A 27,940-nucleotide genomic window follows, 5' to 3' on the forward strand; every position below is an offset into this window, starting at 1 on the left:
TATCATAAAAGCTTTTGGATCTGGAATAATTTTCTACAATGGTAAGTAAACTTTCATGAAAACTAACTTTTTGAACTCGAAATATAATGTCTTTAGAGTACCTCCACCAGTTTGCCTTTCAGTTAATATTCAAATGACCACATTTTCAAAAATCAACGGCAATAACAAAGAAACTGAGAAAAAACGAAAATAAACAAACTACCCTGGACATTTCATTTTAAATAAACTGACAAAAACGTTGTCTTGAAGTTATCAGATATTTTACTGCAATAATAATCAACAATTCAGCTTACATTTAGAAAGAGTTATTTAAACAGTCGTTCAAGTTATCAAGAAGCAAGCAAAGATAAAACTATATACAGTCTCTAATTTATACACATAATTTGTAGTTCAGAGATAAATGCTCTCATCGCGACTAAAAGAGAAAGAGATAACACAATAGTTATTAAAAAACACGACAATGACAAAATAGTATCAGCAGAAAATTTGCTTCAAAATGTTTCCAGATATCTTATTGTTACAAGGTCCCGACATCTAAAAACCTAACAGCTTCGTTTCTACGCCACAAATGCCCAGGAATTTGCGCTTGACAAGACATGAATCTAGCATGAAGTGACGTTATTGTAAATACTAGTACCCAGGACTTTTATGCGGTCTTTCCTGCTTAATACCAAAGACGAATATCTAAAAAGATTCAACAGCGTGACACAAGACATACTGAGACACCAGGGAAACATATAATGTTACAACATATAGAGGGGCAGAGTCTAGAAAAGAATTAGTTTCTCCAGACAATTTCTTCAAGCTCTGGAAACGTTCTTCAGAAAACAAGGACAACAAGGCGGGTTTTGGGCGTTTGGGTGTGGCATTTTTATTTCCAATGTTTACATCGGCCATCCTCGTCATTGATGGTATGACAAAAGTATTTTGCAGGCTCTGATAGGGGGTCAGCAGATATTTTAGGCCACTAGGTAGAAAATAATGAGACTATACTTTGTGATGACATATTGTGATATATTGTGAATAGTGTGACATTATACTTTTGGATACTATAAAGCGAAATCCTGCTATGACAAATTCTGTAGGAATCAAGAATATTTTCGCAATAACTGGAGCTCACTATATTAAGAGTATTCCAAGCGATCAAACATTAAGTTCGTCATAGCGGATGTACGCAATAACCATTATTGAGGATTGTGTTTCTTTTATTGCCTATAACCGAAAATAATTCAATAGATATGTACACGTACACGTCTAGGAGGGTACACAGCTCATTAATCTTTGGAAGATCGGTGGCAGATATAATAGGGTTTATTTATATATTATCTTTTAGTCTTGGTTTGCCAATACATCGATCAATGACTACCTTTCCCTTTGTTGTAATATAGAATTCCTGCCCTCTGAGATTTAAGAACAATAGCATCTATCATGAATCTGGTCGTAATTAGCATTTATACAGTAAGATGTATTTTTCTGTATATTTCTAGTGTCAAAATTACTTTGTGAAGGACGCTATACCTATCTGGCCAAATTCCAATTGCAAAATTTGCTAACTTCTTGCTTGCGGTATATTTTAGAAATAAGGCTATAAAAGTACAAATTAAGTTGTAGTCACGACGTAACTCTCTCAAATTGGGACTTTGTTTCCCACATACAACAAATAAGGTTTTGCAAAATGTGCTGTCATCTACCGAAATCACTGGAGAAATTCCAGGGAATTTTCGCAAAAAGCTTAGTAAAAAGAAGTAAAAAGACTCCGTACTATCTAAAACAGTGCCCAAAATACGCTGCTAGGCAAATTAAATAACAGGACACATGGAAGACATTTTCCTACTGACAATATATGGCTTTAATTTTATTCAGTGGTGGTCGACCGTGAGCAGTTGAAAGAAACGCCACACTAATTATGATGAAGTGTGCATTGTCTGAATGTTTGCACTGAAATTCCCTTTTTCTTGGTTGGCTAGTGAATCTGAAAATCACTTGACATACATAACGCATTGGACAATTAATTTAACACCTCACAATCAAGTCATGGGATATTGGAAGATGAGATAAAAGAATTATCTAGAAAATATTATTACCGGCCCTACTACACATCAACACGCAAAAAGTTTGTAGATCACATACAACACCCTGGAAGAGCGGTGCCTCCTTCGGTATTCCATCCTTCAGGCAACTCCTTGTATAATAAGGGTAAATGAAAAAAGGGAGTGCTAAGAAATGCACTGCTCATATTCATGTCAAGAAATCATCTATCAATTTTCAAACTTTCTTAGGAAATATGTTGCATAGGTGAGGATTCTAAAAAATATTGCATAATAAAATTTATGTTTAGAAATGGTCCCTTGCCGTGGCAATAATTTAACTATTCAGCTTCACGCTTGTTTCTTCTGAAAATCCACCATAAATACTTTTATCAAATAAACTTGACATTTAATTCAAAAGAAAAAGAAAGCAAGAAAATTAGCAAGTCCTATCACTTTACTCTTCCACAATAAGGCAAACATTTGACTGATCCCTGCAGCTTTATGAACCACCAATCAAAACAGGTAATTTTTAAAAGAGTTCTATAGCCCTCACTACTGCCACATAAATTTTGCAAAAAAGCAAATAGATTCAATGAACTTTCTCATCTAGTCACGTCCATTCACATGAAAATTGTGACGAAAATCTGCCACTTCAACCGGCAGGCAAGAGTTGTTGGTCAGAATCTTCTAGCTAGCACCATGGCAAAAATTTGTTGGCTTTCAGTTTGCCTTCGTCACTACCTAATAGTTATTGACTTGATAGCGCTACAAGAAGCGAATAACTTATATCAAATTTGTGGCCATATTTCTGGACTGGAACGTAAATTTAAATTTCTGTCCTCCTGTTAAATTTTTTGGTTGTAGCGGCTCCACTATATGAATCATTTAAGCTAAGAAACAACGGTTGGCATCATAAAACAAGAAGAATGGAGCACGAGAATATCGAAGCAGCTTTAGTGAGAGGACTATGTTTAATGAGAGAAATGTATTGTAGATTTAAAATGCCAAAACAGGTTTTCTTCGTTTCTCTAGGTGTTTCATCTGATGGATGTCTTTGCATAAACTGCTCGTATCGAGGCATTTACATTTAAGTGTTAATGCAATATGAGCTATTTGCATTTTGGCAAGACTGGCTTGAGGCAAATGCTTATAAATGACATCCCTGTTATCGGGTACACATATGTTAAGAATCAATGCAGTAAACTGCACAGATGTACACTTATAGTTAGCACATCAGAGTAGATAGTTAGACACGTGACCAAGGTTCAATTTCTTTAAAGGAACTGGGAACAAGAGCGCAAAACATGACAAGACGAGAGGTGAAGTCACACTAACATCACTGGAATCACACTTCATGATTTGAAAACGCTCACAAATTAGCTGTTTGATCCTTCATTATAAGATTTTTAAAGAGTTATTGACTGATTATTGCTTGCAAAGTATTTGAAGTTTAAAGCAGCCCGAACATTGCACCCAAACTCTTGGATAGCTCAGTTTTGTGATGTTTCGTGGTTAAATGACAATAATAAATCAAATGTTTTGGCTTACTGTCATGATCTCTTGTTCCAGTTCTCTCTGCAGTTTATTTTCGTGGACGAATTTCCCAGTGAATTCAGGCGGTGTGCTTTCAATCAGTACCGACCTTCCGCAGAATGACTGCCAAGAAAAGAGAAAATATCGGGTGAAATGTCAGAAATATTCGATTTATTCTCTGTAAATGCTGATGGTCAAATTAGCCTCAGGAAGGGCTTAACGTCAACTGTTCTTACATTTTAACATATTTAGCTATGATTAACTTTTTGACACTGCGTCACATTAAATGGTTTCACGAGGCATCTAAAGATTTTCATGCGTGAGCTAATGAATGTTGTAAAAAAATTTATAAACACTTAGCCTGAAAAAAAAACTACACTTACTGACTCACTAAACTGTTCTAGCAACTCACTAAACAACAAATCAAGGATATAGAAACACTTTTCAGAGAGCTTGGCATTGGCCAAATGCATTAAGTTTTCTGAGCAACAAATGTTAAGAAATTTTAGAACCCTATCAGTTTCGAAAAATGATAAAGCTGTGTTTTTCTGCTGTCGAATCTGCATGATACGAAAATATATCCAAGCATAATTTCGGTTAACGATCGAATTTGTATCACAACGCTATTTTGAATTCATTCTAGTCAAATTACATATCCAAAATTCATGTCTCGAAGGATAAACAATTAAACAAATGCGCAAGGCGGTCTCTGTGTCATCTACACTCAGTACTCATGTTCATTCTCAGGGGATACCTATGGATTGAATTTCTCAGTGCAGAGGGATTCCTAATTTACCCCTTTGTCACTTTACCTGTTATGCTCCTCTAATACTAGAAATAAGTATAATAGAAAAATCATTCACAAACCGTTGTTTTTATTCGAGTATCTATTGTCTCATGGGTGTGTTCGCTGAAACAAAAGTCACAAATGACCGTAAATACAAGAGTTGTGCAAATTGAAAATAATTTCTATCAAGGGATGTTCCATTCATTTTCTGCTGGAAGAAAGTGACATACATGTCAAAATCAATAGTTATTTGGTACTAAAAAAAGTGGTACTGGTCCCACATATCCTAGCATGTCCTCTCTGAGTTTTATTCCTTTTTAAAGATCGCGCTTCTTAAAGCATTCGTGGAAGGTTGATGCGAATGAATCAAATGCAAATGGCATTATTCAACTGATCTTTAGAATATTGAAACAATATTTTGCTTGCATTTTGTTGCAAAATACCAATTATATGTATTTGCCACATCTACACTGAAAATCAATTGACCGTGCAAAAAAAGTTTTATTTTAATACATTAAAACATTGAATCTGAAGGCTAAAGAATACAAGAAAACATGATATATGCCTATCCTAGACAAAAGAAATAATTAATTCGGCACGGCTCTTACTTATCTCTACTTTCCCCTCGCGACCGAAGACGTGAATGTGCGATTGTCTCTAGCTGTTTCTGTCTTGCTTTCTGCAAAAGGAATATCACTTGCATGTAGGAAGTAATATAAAAGCATAGGGAGCATTACGGTCGAAGAAATAAAAAAGATCGGTGTAGAATAGGATGGAGAAGAACCACGGTAAAACAATTGATGTATGGTCAAAGATAATATAATAGTGAGACATTAGAAAAATGAACTTCCTTAAAGGGCATAAGCCTCCCGAAAGGAACGACAGATGTTCCTCTCCCGAGAGAAAGGAATTCAGCAAATATGAGAAGAAGGTAAAAAAGGATCGACAAATCCAATGAAAATGAAATACGGAAATCGATGTGGAAACTGGTTGCGCCAGATGTTCGATATAAATGGAAAATCTAGTCGTGTTTTAAGTTATGAGTTGTGAGGATGATATTCTAATTGCATTCGCTACCATCTACATCACAAACTGAGTATTGGCTTGTAATTTTGTTTCACTACCATGTTTCAGTGAAAGCTGATAAAAAATTGGACGAAAATCATCGCATTACTCTTAAAACAAAGTTTCCAAAATTTTAACCTTGAACAACCAAAAAGTAAATATCGGTGTGTATTCAGTTCGAATGTGAGGCAAATTGAGAAGCCATCTAATTAGTTACATCAATTCACCATACAGAGAAAAGATTTGAATTAAAATCTCTTACTTGAAGGACCCTATAATCTGACGTCCTCTCCACGAAATCAGAAAAATCCTTGAGAGATTTTTCCTCTTGCTTATGACTTTCTTTGATCTAGGATTGACCAAGGATTGCAAAATGAAATGCACTGCTTTAAAAAATATTCTACAACTGATACACAAATAAAAAATCTTGTTTTAGATAACCCACAAAAAAGAAAAGCTGTTCTTGAATAAAAGTTATGAAGCAACCGAATGATTTTAGATCTACTAATCTGACAGCTCTTGCCCTAGAAATGTCCTTAAAATAGTTTTCAAAAACCATACAATCTTTTATTCCTTATGGTAAAGTTACTGTCAACTGGAAACAAAACGTTTTCAAGACAAAATTGATTCATCTGATAATATGGTTCCGTGTACTGATTATGTGATCTTGCCAGTCTTCTGTCGTTCATTTAGATGGTCACATTATTTAATGCAGAGAAATCAGGTGAATCGTCATGTTAATAAATCTTAGAATAAAAGGTCTATTTATCCAATCGTGAACTTTTTACCAACTTCTTATGGTGCTGGAGACATACTAGTTCATACGTATGAAAAACAGATGTCTCTATTGACAATAACTATTTTGCTTTCCTGTTACAGTAGAATCCCGTTATAACGTACTCGGTTATTAGGTACTTTCGGATATAACTTACTGGTGTGCTTGGTCCTGGCAAAAGGTGTGCTTGGTTTTAATCATTTTTTACTTACCCTCGTTACAACGCACTTGGGATATAACGTACTTAGTACGCTGGTCCCTTAAAGTACGTTATAACCAGATTATACTGTACATCTCACTGCACACTAGAAATCATCACCGCGCATATCAATTACCTTTTCGTAACATTCTTCTTCATCAATCAAATTATTACTTGACTCCGCTTCAACGAGCATTTTCTAAAAAACCATAAAACAAGTAATTAGGTGGCAAATTACTTCCACTAGAGGTGCTAGGAAATGTATTGTCTGACTTTTAATGGTGAATAAACTTAAAATTTCAAAATAAATCGTGAAGATCCAACTGACTACAGTCGTTCAATTCGAATAATGACCAACTAGAACTAAAATCATGACTAGGACGTGAGATGCTGCTCTCTATACTGCACATTTCTTATGTTTCACCTAAGCTACGAGGATAAGGATTTCATGAACATACCTTTCCGTTCTGGTTTAAGCCCCCCCCCCATCACAACCTTTTGCATTCTTTTTTCAGTCATTTTATTTATTAAAACAACTAGATTGAGTTGTCAACATTTGACTTGGCAAAAATTGTTGGAATCTCATAATATTCACATTTAAAAATTGAGAGCCCCACGATTTCACTACCTCCCCAGGTAATCAACGTTGCCGCTAAATCCGGCACCCCCTTTTCCCCGCACAACGCTGTTTCCTTCATTAGAGGTGTTTATGCCCCCTTTCCTGGTTAGATTATTGTTGAAAACCATACAATACTAAACTGAGCAGCATTGCAATGAGAGGAGGGAAATCAGTTTAAAAACTATTAAGATTTTTTATTGGTTTTTCAACAAATGAAAGTAAAAATCTAAAAATGTAAAAAAAAATACCTGGACAGAAGTAACACTTTGAGCTCGTTCCTCCAACGTTTGAATGATGGTGTCGATGCAGTCCCTGTCCGGTGAAATAGCTCTGATTCCCTCTTGTTCCAGTTCTGAACGAATCTCCAACCAAACTTCAAGTGTCTAATAAGCAACGGAAAAGCAGTTTTATACGGCCATGGTGCTTTATTTTCCTGTACATAATAGTTGGTAAGGGTATCATTGTTCTTATCTTTGAGCTTAAAAATGAATCTCGAGCAATTTTTTGGTACTACAAAATTTTACTTAAAATTAACTTTGAAGAAATTTTAAAATCTTATGAAATTCTTGTCAAGGCTCCTCCAATTAAGAAGCCAGAAAACCGATTCTCTTTTTATAGCTTGCACTCTTTCGTTTGTAGTATGCGTAGCCTTGAAATACTGGAGGTGAATTCTATTTCAAAATTACGCCCGCCCCCCCCCCCCCCCATACCAAATAAGAGAAGCCGAAAATTTAAAGGCTGGAAGCAAGGCAGCTAGAGCCAGTGTGTGCACACCAATAATTGACGGTATAGAGTATCAATAGACTTGGTTAAAGAAAAGGAAACGATAATAACTGGCCTTTTCTTTCACTGATGCTCAATTTAGTGAAAATCGGTATAAACTGACCAGAGTCGTCAGATTTCACTAACCTTAAATTCTAGATATCTTTCAACGATCGACAATGTGATGTAATCCGACGTATGCAACCCAGGGACATTGTTGAAACCTGTTCAATTGGCAAGGAAAAACTGTAAGGTTTGAATAAACGGAAAAGTAACTTTATTTTGAATGGTAGACTTCCAATCATGTTTATCGTGATGTCATCACGATAGATTTAACTAGCATTTTCCAATGTGTAGCCCGTAGTCAAGAGTATTGTAATTAAAGTGCTTAGAATTTGTACAAGACTTTTAAAGTAAACATAATAGAAGAGGGGGGCTGTGCATTATAACTGTTATTGCATTTAAGAAATTAAAAAAAATACAATGAGTGTTCTCTACAAAGTGCATAAAAACCGAAAGATTAGAAAATATTCTCAGTCACGTCAAGACATATTTTGGAAATGAAGTAATGAGAACTACAAAACCCAATAATGTAAAATGAAACTAACTGCTCTCAACTCTACGTCCCTAACCATGGGGCTAGGTGTAAAGTGCCCATTATCTCTAAAAAAATCCTTATATGATTGTTATAGTCATACCCAGCTTGCAAAACATTGAGTATATTTTTGCACGAATATTCTCTGATACATCAACAACAGCAGGGCTTGGAAATGAAGAAGGCAGCGAAATGATCCCTTGCTTTTCCTGAAGACTGCTCAAAATTGGCTTCTTTGCATCTATAAAAGCAATCCTCGTTTTGTATTTAAGAACATACCTAGACGACATTATCAAATCGAGGCTCGAAGCAAGGAATGGATAATATGCAAACAAAGATATTAGTTAATTTTGATTCAATTCAACTTGGGAATGCGTAAACACAGCTTTGCCAATTGGTTACACGAAAAGACAGTTTATGTTAAAAGCAACTATGAATATGGCGTGGAGGACAAACATGAAACGGTTTATCAGACAATTGTTGAGAGCAGACTTTAAACAAAAAAAACAGCTAAGTATATGAAATAGGAACATCTTATCTTTGATCGCTTCTGCTTTGAATCGATACTTGATACCATGGTACTCATTCCCTAAATGCTTTGCATAAACCCCTAGCGTCGTCCTCACAGCCTTAACACAGGAAATATGGATCGCCTGATAATTTTCTTTTTTTGAGTATTTTTGGGGGGGGGCTAGAGCTGCCCCTCTCCTCTTAAGCCACTGAATGTCCAGTTAAAAACCCTTGAAATGCTCACATGAAAGTAATATATGATAAATGCCATGGAATAACTATTGGCAGCTTTTTTCCAGGCCCCTCCCTAAACCTATACCTCTGTCAAATGACACCACAAGACGCTGCAGAATTCACGGCGATAGAAATTGATGTTTTCTATTAAATCTTCCCCTTACTTTTACTTGCAACGTCTCAACTTGGAATTCTCTTGGAAGAGATACATTATTCCGGAACAACTAGAATGGCAGCGCCTGAGAACGAGCTTTACGCTTATGCAAGCAATTTAACACAAAAACACACACATTAAACTTGATGAACAAGACTCGTACCATATCTCTATATAAAACCTTTGCAACTGAAGAATCACTGCATCACACTAGCAAACGTATAGCAGAGGATTGAAAATGTTTTCAAGTTCATCGTAGATAATGAGAACAAAGAAACAAACAGTTTAATATGAAGAAAGATGACAGAAGATGACAAGAATTGAAACTTTGTTATAAAACTAGATAAACAATGAAACAAACCTAGGATCACTCCTGACAGATCGCGTGAAATACCAAGGTTAACTTCTTCATGTCTCCATATTTTTATAAGTAGCTGACCAACAGTGCAGTCTTCTTTACCTCGCCATAATTTGACATGTGGCAAAGCCTGAAAAATTGAAAAAGAGGCTCATAGCACAACAACACAGATTACTTTCAAAATTACTGTTCTTAAACTTTAAAATGCTTCATTTTTTTCTTGTTAGTGCGCACTACATAGTTATTCTCTTCTTTTGTGAATATAATTGAACCTGGTAGATATTTGTCAATAAACAGTGATTTGAGGCCTAGGCATGAAGAAGATTGCTATAAAAAAAGAAGGTTGCATTTCTAACTTCATAACTGCAATATAAGCTATTAAACATCAAAATCCAATGTACTCTTAGGATTGGTATAAATTCATATTTCATCACAACTAAGCTTTCTTTTTTGCTAAAGATTGATTTCTCTTTACTTAAAAAGCGATTCTCTAAAACGTTTCTCCTTTGACATGTTAGTAATCCTTTTGAGTTGCTCATTAAGCTTTTCTGTAGCAAAAAGCCTTATTTAAGTTAATTTTATATAGATGATTCAAGTTCTTAAGAACCAAGCGGCTAGAACTCGTTTAAAATTTGAAATTCCTGCTGACTAATTTAAGTGATTCGAATTCCTCTGTATGATAAAACTTACTCTTGGATTTTCGCAAATATCCAGTATAGCACCTAAAACCAGATTCCTCATGTTCTCAGGGCAAACCTTTGGATAAGAAATAAAATATTTCAAAGGGCCAGACAGAAGCAGGTATATTAAATAAGAATTCCAGCAATAAAACAGCCATACAAAACTATATACATTAGGCAAAAATCCCGTGCAAAAGTCTTGTTACACGAACGTCAGTCATGCCCTGCCATTTTCCCATGGGGAAAATGTTATAAAACGATATAGGAGATTAGAAAAGAACGTTTTTTCATGTGACATTTCATGACATTTCTATCGTCTCGGGGGGGGGGGGGGGCAAAGTATAGGTTTGTTGGAAAAATGAAAATAAAAAAAACAACGCCTATTGCTCGTTGTTCCAAGGAATTTTGGAAGGTGGTTCGTGGCTCTAAGATAGAACAAGCTCATGTCACTGATGTATCAGTCTCAATCAAAAGGTTTACGCCTCTTGTGATGAAACTGAAGGAAAGAAGAGAGAGTACTTCGATTCATTGGCATATCAGACTAAAATTCAAGAAATATTCTATTCGGGGAACATCAGCTTATTTTCGTAAACATTAAAGCTCTTTCTGCGATTACGAAAAAGAATTTGATTCTTAACAACTGTGGCTATGGAGAACATTTTCGGCCCTATTTCATTCTTTTCTAGCCACAAATTTAAGAATGAGGAGGACTGAACACGAAGAGAACATATTCTGGAGGAAGGGCCAATGATGTAAGTTGTCAAAACCGTTAGGGTTAAAAGATTTGACGATAAGAAGTATGAAAACAGATTTTTCTAGTCCTTTCCTTCATAACTTTTTTCCATCGAATGCCTGGACATCACAGTTTCTGAAGACTTCTCCTTTTGCTTCAGATTTTTCCAACAGAAAATTGATCGAGCTAAAGAAATATTTACTGGCACAAATTTCACAAAAAGGAAAACCTGAACAACCAACCTCAAGCAAGTCCAAAAGAAGAAATAAACCTTCTTTTTCCAGAAAAGCTGTCTCGTTGACGAAGCAGCCGACAACTGACGACCTGAAACAATATAATGATAATCTGAAACCAACTTTTGCGAGATCGAGCCACCTGAGAATGTAGATTATTGAAATAATGTATCTATTCGTGAATTCAAACTTTCTATCACCTGGCGTTCTCCGTATATAACCAATGTTACAATTAGGGGTTTCGACAACTTTGGGGCAATATATGATTTTTGTCTATATAACAATCTTTTCAACGTGTCAAACTGCCTTTTTATTGTGAAGTTAAACATTTTATAACCTGGCGTTCTCTGTATGTGGCCAACTAGGGGGAGTACCCCCAGACGAAAAAAAAAACTTGAGGACAAGATATGACTTGGGTCTATATCACATGTTGTTCAGCGTATCAAACTGCTTTTAAACTGTGAATGTCAACATTTTATGATGTGACGTTCTCTGTTTATGGCCAATGGTACAACTAGGGGTATAAGACCAGAGTACCCAAGACTAAAATAGAACTTAGAGGCAAGATATGATTTGGGTCTATATCACATATTGTTCAGCATATCAAACTGCATTTAGACATTTAATGCCAACTTTCTGCGACCTGGCGTTCTTGTTTATGGCCAATGGTACAATTAGGTGTCTGGACAAGAGTGCCCCAGTCTAAAATAGAACTTAGAGGCAAGATATGACTTGGGCCTATATCACATGTTGTTCAGTGTATCAAACTTGGTGCTTTCTGAAATTGTGGTGCTTGTATCACAATTTGCACAGCTCTTCTGCTTATCTCCCTCATTATGTAGGATGCAAGAAAAGACATTGTATTTGCAATTTCGCGAAAGCAGTACCTTTAACCAAACACTCTATCAAACAATATTTATAATGCTACCGTTTAATCACCGGTGGCCATTTTTACTTTTTGTTAAATCTAAAGAACGGCATATGATAGTATAGAACTGATCGCGAATTGGTTTCAGCACGAAAACGTAATTAGCGAAAGTATATCAAGACCTCTAAGGAAAAATATGTGCTGACGTATATGGAATACAATAACTGCATCTAAATGCTTCAATGAAGGAATCAAGAAAAGATACCATCCCTGGCGAAAAAATTTCAAAAACAAAGTTCATCTAAACTCACGTACCATACGCAGTCAACAGCAGCAAGCATTAGGCGATGTTGCCCAAGAGGACTTACAATTTTTTCAGGATACCGGCCTAGGTAGTTCACGAGCATCTGCACACCATTTTCACCAAACAACTCCTTGATAAGAAACATTCAAATTTTAGTTACCAAACATGGCGTTTATTTTACATTCATTTTCCTGCATGTGATACTAAATATCCTAAATATCGTAGGGGTACACTTAGCAATTTAAGCGAAATGGCAGATAATTTATCAAGCAGATGAAAAACCGGTGCAGAGACAAACAATAACTCTTTGGAAAGAAAAACTGGTTGGTCTCCCCAGTATAAAACCAAAGCAAAGTAGCTGAGTGAGTACGAAATCACCTTTTATAACAACGGTCCAGCTCTACTGAAACATAGCTTTGTTTCTATAAGGGGCTTCCAAATCAATTCACTAAAGCTTTTTTTACTTTATCACATTCATTACACTGTTGTCAAAAACTTCAAGGTATTACGTTTCTTTCATATAACCTGTCGTCTACTGTTTGCGTTCACAACAGGGTTTAAAGTATTTACTGCAAGAAAATAAAAGTTTGTACACAACTCACTGGATAAAAGGCGAAACATTTTAACAGATGATTTGCAAATAGTGATAGAAGAAGTGTAAAAGTCAATTATCATATCCTATCTATGTCCTTTCTCTTATGATGCAAGACCTTTAAAGGCCTAGTACCAAATTGTACCAAAATTATGCTTGAAAATATGAATAAATTACATTTAATCTACTAACTCTTGTCTGGCCCAAACAAATACTTCAAAGTTATCACAGTATTGCATTGTGGCATTAATTGTCATAATTTTGACCATTTGGCTAATACCTTCCAGCTGGAGTATACGAATGTTATTCTTATCTATCAAAAGCAAATACTTAATGAAAACGATCAATAAAACATGGTGTCACCTTTCTATGCAGATCGCCGTCACAAAGTGAAGCTAAAATAAACATCATGTCACATTGCAGCTCGATGTCAATAGAATCGTTCTCATCAGGGCTTGAACTTGCACTTTGGAGTATGCCTGTAAAAAAATAATGATTAATGAATTACCTGAAATAGTTGCATGTTAGTGTCTACGATGATGAAGTAACACCGTTACCAACACACTGGAATTTCTGTTTTGTTTTATTGAGCAAATGCCTACCACTAACAGCGAAAAAATGTTCTTGTTTCTACGTCACAACCTTATGAGTCCCAGACCTCTTTCATCTGTGGATTGGTCCCCCATTTTAGGGTGGATTATTTAAATGAAAATAAATTCGTTTTGAAGAAATTAAATAACGTACCAACTAGCTCAGCAATTGTATTTTGGTCGCTTAGGTCTGCAAGGACCTGCTCGTCACCTTGAGAACAGATACTGCGCAGGAGACGTATACAGTAGCGCATTTGCGCCCTCTTGTTGCCTCTACCTCCAGTTCCATGAAAACTGTTACCGTGGCCACCATAGTCATCTGTGAAGATAAAATACAGTACTGAGAAAAATCTTTGCGCCTATGCATTATTCAAAACCACATGAGTGTATTAACTACATGAGGAAGGCAAGTCGTGTGCATATTAGATACGGTATTTGTATCATTTCATACACACCTGCACCAATGCACCATTCGATTAACAGCAAAAGTCGGGTGCTCCCTTGGCAGGTAATGTAATCTTCAAGACATCGTGGTGCAATTGATGATAGGATAAACAGGGCCTAAAAATGATGATTTGTGTTTACAAGCAAGTGAATAAAACACATAATCATCATAGTGCTTTGTTCTATAAGTCGAGTCGGTATGCCTGTTTTGAATAAATTTGGAAAAGATTGTTTGTTAAATCGTGATAGACAGCACTTTGAACGTGTATTTGGCCAAACGTTAAGCATTTAAGGTGAATTACAATTGCGTTGTATATCAGAAATTCGTTCTTTCGTGTATATGTTTGCTGATAATTTCAACGTTATAGAAACAAACAAACGTATGCTCAACTATGTATTTCTGTTAAGCAAATGCAGGTAATAATTGGAACTTGAGTTAAGTTGCTTTTGATACATTAAACAACCAATAAGCTTTTAACAAAGGATAGCATTGCTTAATTGGAGTTTTGGACTTGGGTTGGGCAATGTGTTAGATAGATAGCAATTAAAAGGAAACAAAGTTAATTTTTCGTAATAGCCCTCACCTTTAACATTTTCTTATGTTCCTGACTTAGCTATGAAGACGTAATTTGCGTCACGCGACTCCTTAAGCACTGACGACTTCAAAGAATGACAATGAATGAAGACATCACAATACCTTACTAAAACATGTGTTATGGAAAAAATGATTAACACAAACCTGTAGTTGAAGTTCCTCGTACTGAGCTGGAGTCCAGTTGGTCTTTAGGTTTTCATTTATTGGTCTTACATAGGAAAACAAACCCAACACAACTCGCTGCTCAGACATGATCTACGAGATATTAAAACCCATTTACAATAAATTGTAAATTAGACCAAGTTCTAATTTTACTTACCTGGTACAATCTGTCCAAATTTTCTATGGAACTGTAGTACAAATACCAAAATATATGTTACAATGATTTTCAATCAATAATGGACAGCAAGGTTCCCATTTTTTCGCACTGTTCTCCGTATCTCGCCTTTTTGGCTTTTTTCACTTTTCAATTACCCTTTTTTCTTTCCTCTTTATCCTTTTAATATCACTTCTCCTTAACTTCTCAACTCGTTCCGATGCCTTTCTTTTCCCATGTTTATCTGTAGTTCTCTTGACATATATGCAAAAGAAATGCAACAAGAAAGAATAATCTACGATATAAAAATAGTATGAATAATGAATATTTAGAAATCTCACAGGAAGAGCTGCTGGATCTTTGCTTAGGACTAGGACCATGTCAAAAAACAGCTTTTTCAGCTCGAAGTCTTCAGGGGTCTGGAAGAAAGGTTTGTTGCAAATTATAATTCAATTTTACATGCACAAATAAGCTTTTTAGTTGACTGCTATGATAAATAAGTAAATTTCTACAAAAGCTCATTGCTCCTGGCCTAAAAACATATCAGAAAAATAGAGATATTAAAACCAAGCAAAGAAATACAATTTTTTCGTAAAACGAAGTATATAAAATACAATACTTGTTTTCAAAACCGCCACTTGTGATGCATATAAGTTGACAATGATTTGACTCGAAGCCTTGATTTGCAATTGTAAAATATATTGCGAAGAATTTCTATTCTAACTTTGACATTTGTTATTTTACACGAGTTACTTAATTACACATCACCCTTAAAGAGTTACTTGAATCATTTCCAATCTAAACGAAATTAAGAAAGCATTTTATGAGTTAATCATCAAACCTGTTGAATCTTTAGATTCCTTACGAGTTCTGAGTTGCTTGGCACTAAAAAAGAAGAAAGCAATGAGTGGACGTTTCTATACCTAAAATTACCCCTGACAGGCTGAAATGATGCATTGCGACTAAGGGGACTAGTTAAACATTTTGTTTCAAGACGGGGACTTCACCCAATAATATGCAGTCTATTTTTCTAAGAAAGTATGAGCCTACTTCCGGGTCTTTTTGGCACGCTTTTTAATCTTAAAAGGCCATATTCTGATCTTGACATAACGTTTTGCCAACATTTCTCACTTTCATCCATCAGATAATGACAACAACTTGATAAAACAGGTCCCCAAACATCTTTATCAAAGGATCAAATCAAATCAAACATTTTTTGTAAATGTATTCGCTACAAATTGTTGCAAGATAGGAAATCGACCCTTAACAATGTATAAGCAAAAAAGGAAAAACTGTTCTTTTCAGTACAAGTCTTAAATAAACATCGAATAGCATCTCAGTTTACCTTCAGGGTACGCTGATAGCAAAGACAAGACTTTGACGAAACCAGTCTCCTGTGAAAAAAGATTAAGAGAAGATTAATTTGTATTCTGTTTCCTTCTATTAATACTTGATAACGAGTATATGCTCGAAATTAAATGTTGTTTTACTGTCTAATCAATTTTGGAACTTAATTTTTGGTACAATAAACCACACGCTCCTTTTATATTTTGTTAAAAGAAAAATATCATTTACAAAGGAAAACAAATCATTAAAGACTTACAATAAACGGTGAGCCTGGGCAGCGCGATGCAACCAGAATAGACAGGACAAGCAAATCATTTCTGAAACAAACGGCAATCAATATATATATTGGACAATAATAGCACCTTAAAGATCTGGAGGTTACTTTACAGGACTGTCGGATTCGGGCTTGGGGAGCTACAGCCCAGGTAATATTCTGAGGTGCAGTGATGACCAACTTGTGCAGTGATTAAAGGGAAACGTGCAGCCTTGAATCTGAATTTGTGCAGTGATAAAATTTTCAAAAAAATTTATAAGTAATCAAAATATATTAAACAACTATCAACTAAACGCAAGAGACAATTTTTTTAATCAAAAATTTGTACAATTAAAAAACTAATCTTTATTGTTTTGCGTATAAGGCGGCTTTTTGAACTAGTTTTAGGTCTGTTGTGTGCTATTTTTGCAGTTTTCTGAATGAGGTTTCAATGTGAAAATTCTTAACTTAACATTGATGGCATCTTTGTGATTTTCATCACCTTGATCTTCCTTACATATTTTTCTGAGGATAACTGGTGGGCCTTCACATAGATCACTTTCTTCGAGATCTTCGTATTGATCTCCTGTAAGTCAAAATCAGGAGCAACGGATGCACGAACATTTCTTAAATCATTCTCACTGGCTCAAAACTTACAAAATCTCCAAATTCACCAAGAAATTGGTTTCTCGCTAAAAGTTCAGTAAAGGAGCATTTATTTAAAAGTTCCAACCCATTTTTCTTGGGTATCTTTTTTCATATATAATATATAAATATAAATATATTATTTTCCTTGTGTCTTCTTTCGCTGGTATGTTTCAATAAATCATGAAACAAATATATGACATCGTATATTTTATAGATAATAACAAGTTGGCACAATTATTTTTATCGTAATGAGCATAAACCTGTCTTTTTTATGTTCATTTAAGTGAACTTCAGCTACTCAGCTACGCTGTATCTTTCAGTACAGCCTATAGTGTACCACCACCCATCCCTCTCTCATTAGAACGTGCCATGATGATCGGTCCAAGTTCACTTTCTTACAGCTAATAAATTTTGAAAAAATAGGGAGGTCGCCCTTTAAAGCCATCCAAAAAGCGGAATTGGTACATAGATGCTCTTAGTGATCTGAAATCTACTCTTAAATTTGGGGTTTTTGTTTGTTGCTGAAATACAAATCAACCCAATCTGCAAAACGCACCCACTGAACCCGCACTCATGCTATACTGCCAATCGCGATAGCGGTTTGAATTGCAAAATTTGTGTATTTGTGCAGTGATGAAGATTCCTCAGAATATTGCCTGCTACAGCCCCACACCTGATCATCATTAACAAGCTATATTGTACTACTTTTATAACAAAACAGGAAGTCACAAAAGTCTTGTTTTCTCTTGATGCAATCCAGCTCAATAGATTTTCAACCAGCAGCTCATACAACACAAACAAAGTTATTAAATCAAATTTATATGCATATTCATTACATACCAAGAAACACTTACCGGAGCTGCCTGTCAGCATGTCCAGAACAGTTCCGAAGTCGGTCCACAAATGCGGTTTGCAAAGCACTAAACAGAAATAAACATTAACTGTTTGTTAATCAAAGTTAATTATATTAAACAAGCATACCAACTACATATATACACTGGTTTCCCGATTCAATCGACAATCAACATATCACCTTTATTTGATCACTGGATGGAGTGTAACAAGCACAAATTCATTTAATAACCATTTCATTCTAATGCTTCTCATGTTCTGTTCTCATGTCTATTGTTTCCTGCTCTGATAAGGCAAATCAGTTGGCCTCATACAATGATCGTCCAAAGTAGTTTTCACAGCAACATTGCGCTTGTAATAAATGCACATTGTCCCTTTTAATTTCCTGTTTCAGTTATCCACCCCCCTCCTTAAACAATGTTGCAAAGGAAAATGAAAGTTTCGCAAAACATCTGATACACTGTCTCTATTCCCACCTTCATTTGCCATCATTTTCTTGTCAGAATCCAAAATTGAGTAGAGGAGTGACAGAGATAGTGATTAGTAGAGATGTCGAGACCGTTTTGGTTGGGCGAGCATTTTGGTTCTAATTTTTAAAACAAATTACTTTATCATTATAATTGAAAGTTTTTCACAATTTCGCCCGTCAAACATTCACCACTGTGATCGCCTTAGGAAATTAATTTTTATTTGCATGAAGAGACTGCAAAAAGGGCAGTTCGTGTGTGATCTTAGCTTACGCCACTAAAACAAGACCCTGCGAGATAACAGTTAAAGATTTTCAAGTAGTAATAGTTTATAAGATAGTGAAAGTCAACTTTATCTATTCTTGCAACTAACACATGGATAACATTGCCTAAATTTGTATGGTAAGAGTTATTTGACAAAAAATTACAAAGGACAATCAATTAACGGGTACCTCCCAGTAGGCAATGACAAATAATTTTGCACCGAAAATCTTGACTGCAACAAAAGCTTTGTAAAAGCAACCTACACAAAGGTAAACCTCCCTAAAACACAAAGTAAGTCTTGCTCTACAGGTGGTGATTATGCCGTGGGTCACATATAGTTTCGCGCTAACGCGGATTTGAGATATTACAGATAATACGAAAGACGCAGTCACGCGGATATCAGAGCAAAAAGGGCGTGGTAAGGCAGATTTCAGAGCAAAAAAGGCGCGGTTAGGCAGATATCAAAGCAAAAAGGCGTGTTTAGACAGATATCAGAGCAAAAAGGGCGTGGTAAAGCAGATGTCAGAGCAAAAAGGCGTGTTTAGACAGATATCAGAGCAAAAAAGGCGTGTTTAGACAGATATCAGAGCAAAAAAGGCGCGGCGGATATCGTAATCCCTTTAATGGACCCACTATGCAAAGGGTTTCATTTCAATAGAATCTGTGGAAAATCGAGCTTACTGTATGCATTCATCGCAGTTCAGTTGGTTCATGACCTGCAATAAAAACGACAAGACATATTGGATCAGATCACGGAGTATTTAAGGGATAATGATGTCACGAAAGGAGCCTTGACATAAGCATTAACAGATTTTAGGTTGTAACGGAAACAAACATACAGAAAACCAAGTGAAACTGTACTGTAGAAACGCTAACAACACGTTTGTAGGGAAAAGCAGTTGTTTGTTAAAGTAGAAAAAATTAATAAACAAAATGTTCTGTTCTCAACAGCTGAATTGCTTTAACTAGCAATTGCCTGGAAGCTTTCTGTGTATACTGGAAAGCAACGATACCCGAAACAAAATCGTTATATCTCTTTAATATTAAAAGAAAATTTCGCTTTTGTAGTTGGCCACTCACATCCTCTTCAGATCCGAATTCCAGAAGGTTCCAAAGAATTTCCACGCACAAGAACAGCAATCTGTGGGACAAGAATAAAAAACAAGAATGAGCTGCGCGTCACCTTTTGATCAATACCTCAGAGGAAGAAATCAAATAATTTCACAGCTCTTTCTGACAATCTTACATATATAGCCCACTTAACTGTAGTTTTCTAGGCCTAATTCCCATGTTTAAGCGGATAAACATCATAAGAGATAGGTGGGCCAAATCTGTGTGGCAGAAGGGCAAAGAGCAGGGGACCCATCGCAATCCAAAGTTGTTGGATTCTTCGGTGAATTCGAGTGTGAAGCTTCTAAAATTATAGGCCTTTAAGAAAGATTTACTGTATCCTATACGTTTAGATGAAATTTGTCAAAAATTGAATCGGATCACTACGACCCCCTGAGGCACACTGATGATAACGTACAAGAAAACGTTTTTACGGTTATCTACTTGATTCCATTTATAAACGTTGATATAAGATAAGATCAAGGCAAAAAAAAGACTCGACTTTCTAAATATTATGCTACATGTATAAATGCTGCGTGTTGAATTTCATTCCTGTATACAGAGCTTCTTCAAAACCAAAAATATCCAACTATAATAAAATATACAAAAATATAAACAAATACCTTTTCGACGGATCCGGCATATTTAAAGAGCTGCAAATAAGGCCTGCTCCGCTAGCTGACAATATATCGTCGCAGTTTAAGCCTGAAAAGATATTCGAAGTGATTGACATCCATACAAAGTCACAGTGAATGATATGTAGAGTGTTATCAAGTTGTATAGGATGGCTTTTAAGGATAAATATCTCCAAAGCAATCTATAAATTCCTAGCACTTTCCCTTCTTTACAGCTCTCTTTTCAAGACTCTCTCAATTGTCACTTTTTTCTTTCCTTAGTCTTTCAATTACCTTGTAGGGACTGGATTCTCTAAAATGGTACATGAATGAAAATAAGCAACTAAATATCTTGTAGTTGGCTGACAAGATCGCGAAACAAGCCACTGGCACCACAAAACATGAAAAAGGCATGGGAAACTCGTCATTACTAGTTTTGCTACCATCTGATAGTTTCAATGGCAGTGTGTTTCATTGGGTAGTCAATCTAACACATAGGTATTAGCCAGTGGTGTAGTGCTATCAAAGTAACAAAATGCTCTTGCACAAAATGTTGCGAAAAACAATAGCAAAAGTAGAAATTTGCCAATTTTTGGCATCAAAAATGGGGGCTCGGCCCCCTGTGCCCCTCTAGCACTATATCCCTACAAACTTTGAAAAAGCTTTAACTTACTTGAATCAGATAGATTTCTCATTGCACGTGCAAGTTCTAACCGCGTTTCGAGGTCCTCTGTTTTGCCATAGCACTACAAGAAATATTTCAAAGGCATGTAAGAAAATGGAAACTTTATACACTACAATAAGATTTTACGCCCTGCATTTCACGAAGCCTGGAGCCCTGTGAACTTTGGGTAAATCAATGAACGGAAATGTTACTGATAAATATTGTACTGTCTATTACGCGATGTTCGTTGAGCATTCACTACAGACAATTCAAGGCTTTCTTGTGCTGTTTCGGGCATAATCATCAAATTGAAAGCATTTGGTGTATAAAAAAATAGTTACCTTGGTCAACGCTTTACAGAATGTGCTTCTTTCTATAGCAGTTTTTATGAAGCAGCTTGACACTGGTTGGGTATCTAAAAGACATAATACACACGATAAATACTTGACCATAAGCGGAGGAAAATTTTATAAAAGACCTTAATCACTTAAACATTCATTAACTGATGCTTCTAACAGTACTCTCTGTTAAAGCCATTGAGTCATGGTAAATAGGCATCATTTGTTGACATCCAACTATTGATGGGAACTGTTTTCTGAATCAGTACGAGGTGAGTTCATGTGACCACTTCCAGGTCAACCAATAGCATTAAGACACAAAAATCATGACTCGGCGGATTTTGGTAGGTTTGGGTGAACCCTCGCCTTTTATCGTGATTAAATGCCTTTAATAAGCTTTCTAGAATATTCTAAAAAAATGTAGAAAAACAATTTACCAGGCGTGCCAATTCGAGATGCTTTAAGGTTATATAGGCTGCAAATCGATGTTGCTGCCTCTCTTTGAACTTTCTCCGAACATGATGTTGCTATTTCACCTAATAGATGAACAAAAAAATAAATAATGAAAAATGAAAGATAATATTAAGCAACACTTGATGAAACGGGGGGAAAGCTAAAAAAAATATGAATACTCGTCAGAACATGATTGAGAGAATGGAAACAGCTAAGTTTGTCAAGGAAGGGCCATTTTATATACTACTACGAAAAAAAGCCTTTTAGATCGGCACGATTTACAGATAGGCTTGGGGGTACAGGACACTGATAGGTGATCACGTTCTAGCAGTTTCAATGACAAACGGGAAAACCAAAGATTTTGGGTTGGCTGACTCTTCAAATGGTAAATAAACATTGTAAGGAGAGTCATGTGGTAAATAAATAAGTAGATAGCCGCAAAACAAAGTCTCTCTCTGGCGATTAAGAAAACTTGTTACTAGCTTTTTTCATGGTAATGGCAACTCTCTCGATCAAATTTGCACCAATCGTAAGATTCATATTTCTGAAAAAGTGGGGAGCATCTCCACCCCTCGTTTCCCATGGCTCCAATGGCTTCACCAATGGAGCGGAATCAAAGATTATAAAAACAGTGAACTCACATATAATTCAAATAATATGCATATTCACAAAGGGCTCAAATAATAGACATTTTGACAGCAGCTTAAAACTTTTGCAGTTGTGTACACTTGGGGGGAACCAGGTATCCATGCTGGATCGCGCAAGCACGCGTAAAATAATTGCAAATCACGCTTTCACGGTACTGGAAATGAAATCTCACAATCACGCCCCCGAGAAGCCCCCTGAAATTTTTAATAACTATCTATTAGGAGTAATTTCTTGTTGGCATTGGTATTGGCATGTGAGCGATCTGCATTGGAATCTCTGAATAATGGAGACATTTATCTGGTCTGGTATCGGAAACCAAGACTTTCTGCTTGTAAAAACGAAAGCACTCCATTTCAAAATTCGCTTGCAGCACACATTTTCACGTCATGAGTAATGCTGCTTCATAGGTCACGCGCGAATGTTTATTCACGCATTCACGCAAAATAAAAAATGTATTTCACGAATTCATGCATCGAAAATAAGCCGATCACGCAATCACACCAAAATACCTGAAGTACCCCCCACTTGGGCATTACATGACCTTACAGACAACAAATACTTGAGGCAAAAAAAGTTAGCAAAATTTAATTACCATACTTTATTGTAAGGTTGACTCAGCAAACTTAACATTACTTTACAGTCTCTTAATTCTTTGTTGGCTGGTATGGAAGACTGATTGATCTACTTTAACATAACATAGTCATATAAATATCGAAGTTCCATGTCCGATCTTGAGCGTATATGATATCCTTGAAATGAAAGCTACAATCCTGGACAAAAAGTTGGGACTTTTCAAGAAAATTTTATGTTTTCTCTTTCCTTTGTAAAATAGCTTTTCCCCTCCCCCAATTCAATGTTGAATGCGTGACTTTAAAGCAAAAATGATAAAACTACAAATCAAACATTGCTTCGGGGGGAAAGAGGGGTTTCGAATTTACAGGGGCAAAGTAAAATAGAAAATTACAAAAATTGCATTTTGTCTCAACATTTTTGTCCGGGATTGTAGGGAAAAAATTCATTTACCAATTTCAGTGAAGCAGACAGATGCATTTTGCAAATACGTTTCTTCGTCAGACAGTTTTTGTTTCCATAAAGGTTTTCTAAAACAAAGCAACACAACTAGTTACATAGTTAACATAGTTAGCGACTTGTTTAGCTTCAAAAAGGCAGCAATTGTTTGCAGGAGTTTTCATAACTGGCAAAATCACAATATCAAAAAAGCTCAACTATAATAATAACAACAATGGAAACATTTCATTTTCAATTCAACTTAAACTACAATTACAAATCTCACTATTACAAGGTAATTTGCAATTGGCTAGCCTGGTTTTACAAGAAAAAACTATAACAATCGTAAGGTAAAAGAAAAAACTGAGAAAAATAAAACAACCAAAATTAAAACGGATGTAATTCCGGATTTGTCCATGGTTTATTTTTGCAACAAAATATGTAGTACGTAGTACGAATGGCAATTTTGGAAAGTTTAGAGATGAGATACCGTTTTTGTTGTTGATCGATGGAGAGAGAGTCACACATTTTGAAGAAAGAGATGCAGGAATTGCCAAAGATGCCAAGAGAGCTCATAGAAAGATTCACAAAAGAGACACATTTGAACTTTCGCTGTAAGTCAGATAGGAGAGGAGCATACTTGCTGTGTTTTCTTGTTATAATAATAATAATAATAATAATAATAATAATAATAATGGAAACTTGTCATTTTCAATTCAATTAAAACTATGATCACAAATTTCACTATTACAAAGGTAATTTGCAATTGGCTAGCCTGGGTTTACAAAGAAAAAGACTATAACAAGCACAAACAAAGTAAATTAAGAAAAGAACAAAAAGAAAATGTGTGTTTGTCTTTGCTTGTTTCAGAAGTATTCAGTGGCAGGGATCATTAGAATGAAAAGAGGTTCAGGATTATTCCAAGACTTAATTATAATAATAATAATAAATCAATTTTTATACAGGATGATCTATCAGTGAAAAATTGTACTTTCATCAATAGAGTCCTACAATCTTACAGAACGAACTAGCATTACTAGAACTGTTAAGTTATTCATTCATTGACTGGGAAAAAAACTTGATGTATGAAAACAAAATGGCATAAACAAGACAATGTCTACAATATACAACTCATTTAAAGAAAAGAAAATCATCAAATAATTCTGACATAATGAGACACTTAAAGATGACATAGGGAAATGTAAAACGGTGCTCTTATGAGTAAGAAAAAATGACAATAAAAAATAGATGTACAGAGAAAGAAAACTGTGAATATACATGAAAGTGACTAAAAATATGAAAGTTACCTGAAACATTCCAGAAGTTCACAAATTGATAGTTCATAGGTTGACTCAACATGGCAGTATTCTGTACATATTTTCAGTATGGTTACCACAGAATCTAAATCTTTAAGAATCTAAACCAAGCTAAGGAAAGTTTTTTAAAAGGCAGTTTTGTAAGACTTTAGCTAAATTATGGACACTTCATCAAAAAGGTCTGAAAACAATTAGATGTCTAAAAACTAGGTGAGCAGAAAACACTTTTCTGTATTAATTTTTCAATTTCTTATGGTCTGCCACCAAGGAGTTTTTTAAATGAATAAGCAATGGAAGAATCTTGTGATTCTGACACATCTCAGGTTACCAGGGATAATATCTGTGATGGTTTGAATCAGCTATGAAATGATACAAATCCATTTTTGCTTCCTGCTGCAAGCCGTTTTATTGCATTTTTATGACGATCCACAAGCTTTTTCTAAAAAACATATTACATTAATACAACAAGATATTTTTTTTAATCTTAGTATTTTGACAAAACAAAAATTGTGCATAGAAATAAATCAATGGTTACATGGAATGTCCTTCCACAGTAAAATCAAATTGGCTTGATTTCTCTCATAAAAACAATATGAAACTTATCAGATTGCAGAATAGTCATATGAACAGAATGCCAATCGGGTATGAAAAGTAATTTAACAAAACATGAATCAGAGAATCTCTTAACAGGGTTTGATTCTAGGAGATATTTGCAAATAATATTGTTTTTGAAATGTTCATTAGCAATGAGCACAAACCCCAGCAATTGATAACAATGTGAAAGGAAATGTAACAGCTGTATTCTGAGCAATTCTAACAAAAATTGAGGAATTTTGAGCAAAGAAAGAGATTACAGTTAAAAATAAAAGTGGGACTGTCCTGCCACAAATTTACAACAACAAAATTATACATTTAAAATGCTGGTGAAATTACTCACTGAATGTTTGTCAACAAGAAGCTTGATGATTTTTGAAAAACTTGGAGGAGAAAGCTTCGGTAAACTCTGCAATCAAAAAATTATCAGATTAATAATTGAAGATCAGGTCTCTCCACAAAGAATTTATCAGGTGTTGTTAGACTGTTTAAATTGTTTTAGTCTAAAAATTACTTCCTGTTATGATAACAGTGATGACATAGATTTAAAATGTTTTTTCATCACACTCTACCAGCACATACAGTTTCCCATTTTTCAACATGCATATCAGGTCATGTGATTCCCTAAATGATGAATGATGACAATTTAAAAATTATTCCTGGAGCACCAAGACAAAGTAACCTTTACAAAAAACAAATGGCTTAGGTGCAAGATATTGCTAAACTTTGAGAAGCAGTTTCATGAAAGATATGCACCTTGTCTTGACTAGTGGCATATCAAAATATGCTGTGCATGCAATTTTGATTATCTGCACGCAAAGCCCAGTATGTATTCCATGACAGCTGCTCTCCTGATAAACATTTATGAAATTGCCAGTGCACTCTTGCACACTCGAATTGTGGGTGTGGTTTTGGGTGTGGCTCAAATTAAAAAGCTTTATAAAATATGACAAAATGACTTTTCTAAAGTTTTTTCATAACCGAGATTGGAAAAAATTGTGTCTCTCTAAATTAAATGCTCTTGAGATCAGAGCTGCTGAGAATATTTAGTGGCCCTGGGCCAAAGCAAAAAACCATCCCTTGCAAGCAAAGCGAGCATTAAACTGTTTGAGCAGGTTCTTTAGATTACCTTAAATACACTTCAGAATATTTTTGCAGTCATTTTCTTGCAACTGTTTAAAATGTTTTAATATTTTTAGGCATGCTTCTGTAGCGTTTGATTAATTCTATTCTTGAAATATAATTTCTTAATTCTAAGGCTCCCTAGATCCCGAAGCCCTTGAACAATTTGCCCTCTGTCCCCCTTTTGGCATCCTTGCTGGAGATAACCCTTTAGGATAATCATGTATTTGGCTGTTTTAAACATTCTTTCCAAAATCATTCCTTTACTTGCAGAACCTTTAGGAATTTGAGTTACAGCCACTGGTGGTAGTGGTAGGCAAGTATAGTTCAAAACTCTCAATCATTGAATTACCCTGGGATGTAAAATTGATGAAACAGGAAAAGTGTTGGACAAAATATGCACACACTCAAGAATTACTGGGAAATTTGGTGCACACTCAAATGTGCACACTTATTACAAATGCACTCTTGCACTTTCGGGAATTATCTTGTGAACTCCCAAAATCTTGTCGCAAACTGCCATGAAATCTAGACTGGTGAAAAGCTAGCCATACTAAAATGATATCGTGCTGATAAGATAAAATAGATCACAGATAAAATTATTGCCTTTGGGTCCAAACTCCGTTTCAGCTTTAGGGTCCAAATTGAAAACTCATTTCATTAATTGACTTATGGCCTATGTGTCATTGTTTCTTGATTAAAAATATCTTTCAAATCTTTATATTCTTTCGGTCTCTCTAGAAGAAATCTGACTAACAATTTGTTTTGATTTACATGAAAATTTTCGTGGTTTTATTTTTTAATAGGGCCCTCCCGTCATTAGTTATCCTGTTTAGAGAGCTCCTTCGTAATCTATCAATCTTGAATACGATCATCGTATAGATAGATTCTTCTCTTCTCCTAATCTCTAAACTTTAATCAATTTTGTGCTTATTGTACAGTATCTTGCAATTGCTCAGGTGTAGCGTAATTATGCAGACTTGTATTTAGGATTGGTTGAGAAATATAACTGGAACACAAACTTTGATATTGTGTCCTACATAAGGGCAAGGCTCGAACCAAAATACGCTATGCAATCATTACTGTTCATCTTATGTTTAAGTAGGGTAAAAGTTGAAATTATTTCATACCCGTTGATCGCCATCCCTTTTCTCCGTTTCCTTTTCAGTAACTATGTTATTCACTACCGGTATTTGTTTCTTGCCGCTGAGATCAATCAACGGATTCTGACCAAATGCAACGGCCATTTTGATTTTTGTTTCCCCT

At 35.4% G+C, this 27,940-nt stretch overlaps 1 protein-coding gene across 1 annotated transcript; it reads right to left on the reverse strand.

Moving 5' to 3' along the window:
• On the reverse strand, positions 1–27,940 carry LOC135682237 (cilia- and flagella-associated protein 69). The gene is made up of 33 exons (XM_089113153.1): positions 27,805–27,940; positions 25,896–25,961; positions 25,332–25,397; positions 24,950–25,059; positions 23,658–23,734; positions 21,971–22,069; positions 21,537–21,610; positions 21,205–21,277; positions 20,541–20,622; positions 19,888–19,948; positions 19,489–19,523; positions 18,079–18,144; positions 16,580–16,640; positions 16,322–16,370; positions 15,818–15,861; positions 15,318–15,395; positions 14,805–14,915; positions 14,077–14,182; positions 13,776–13,940; positions 13,395–13,510; positions 12,451–12,569; positions 11,277–11,358; positions 10,312–10,377; positions 9,625–9,751; positions 8,469–8,606; positions 7,918–7,994; positions 7,257–7,391; positions 6,526–6,588; positions 5,678–5,764; positions 4,959–5,029; positions 4,431–4,473; positions 3,579–3,686; positions 1–415 (listed from the first exon to the last, which is right to left on the reverse strand). The coding sequence occupies exons 1-33, from the start codon at positions 27,919–27,921 to the stop codon at positions 407–409; spliced, it is 2,781 nt and encodes a 926-aa protein (XP_088969279.1). The 5' UTR covers positions 27,922–27,940; the 3' UTR covers positions 1–406.

This window comes from Rhopilema esculentum, chromosome 16 (genome assembly GCF_057945365.1).
Source record: "Rhopilema esculentum isolate cy_ngs chromosome 16, ASM5794536v1, whole genome shotgun sequence".
Lineage (NCBI taxonomy): Eukaryota > Metazoa > Cnidaria > Scyphozoa > Rhizostomeae > Rhizostomatidae > Rhopilema > Rhopilema esculentum.

What these genes read in the sequence shown, in the direction of transcription:
- LOC135682237 (XM_089113153.1), bottom strand. Translation starts at nt 27,921, where the DNA reads ATGGCCGTTGCATTTGGTCAGAATCCGTTGATTGATCTCAGCGGCAAG. An exon ending in TGTCTGCTTCACTGAAATTG is followed by an intron (nt 22,070 to 23,657) that starts GTAAATGAATTT and finishes TTCATCTATTAG; the next exon opens with GTGAAATAGCAACATCATGT. An exon ending in ATACTCGAATAAAAACAACG is followed by an intron (nt 3,687 to 4,430) that starts GTTTGTGAATGA and finishes TTTTCTTGGCAG; the next exon opens with TCATTCTGCGGAAGGTCGGT.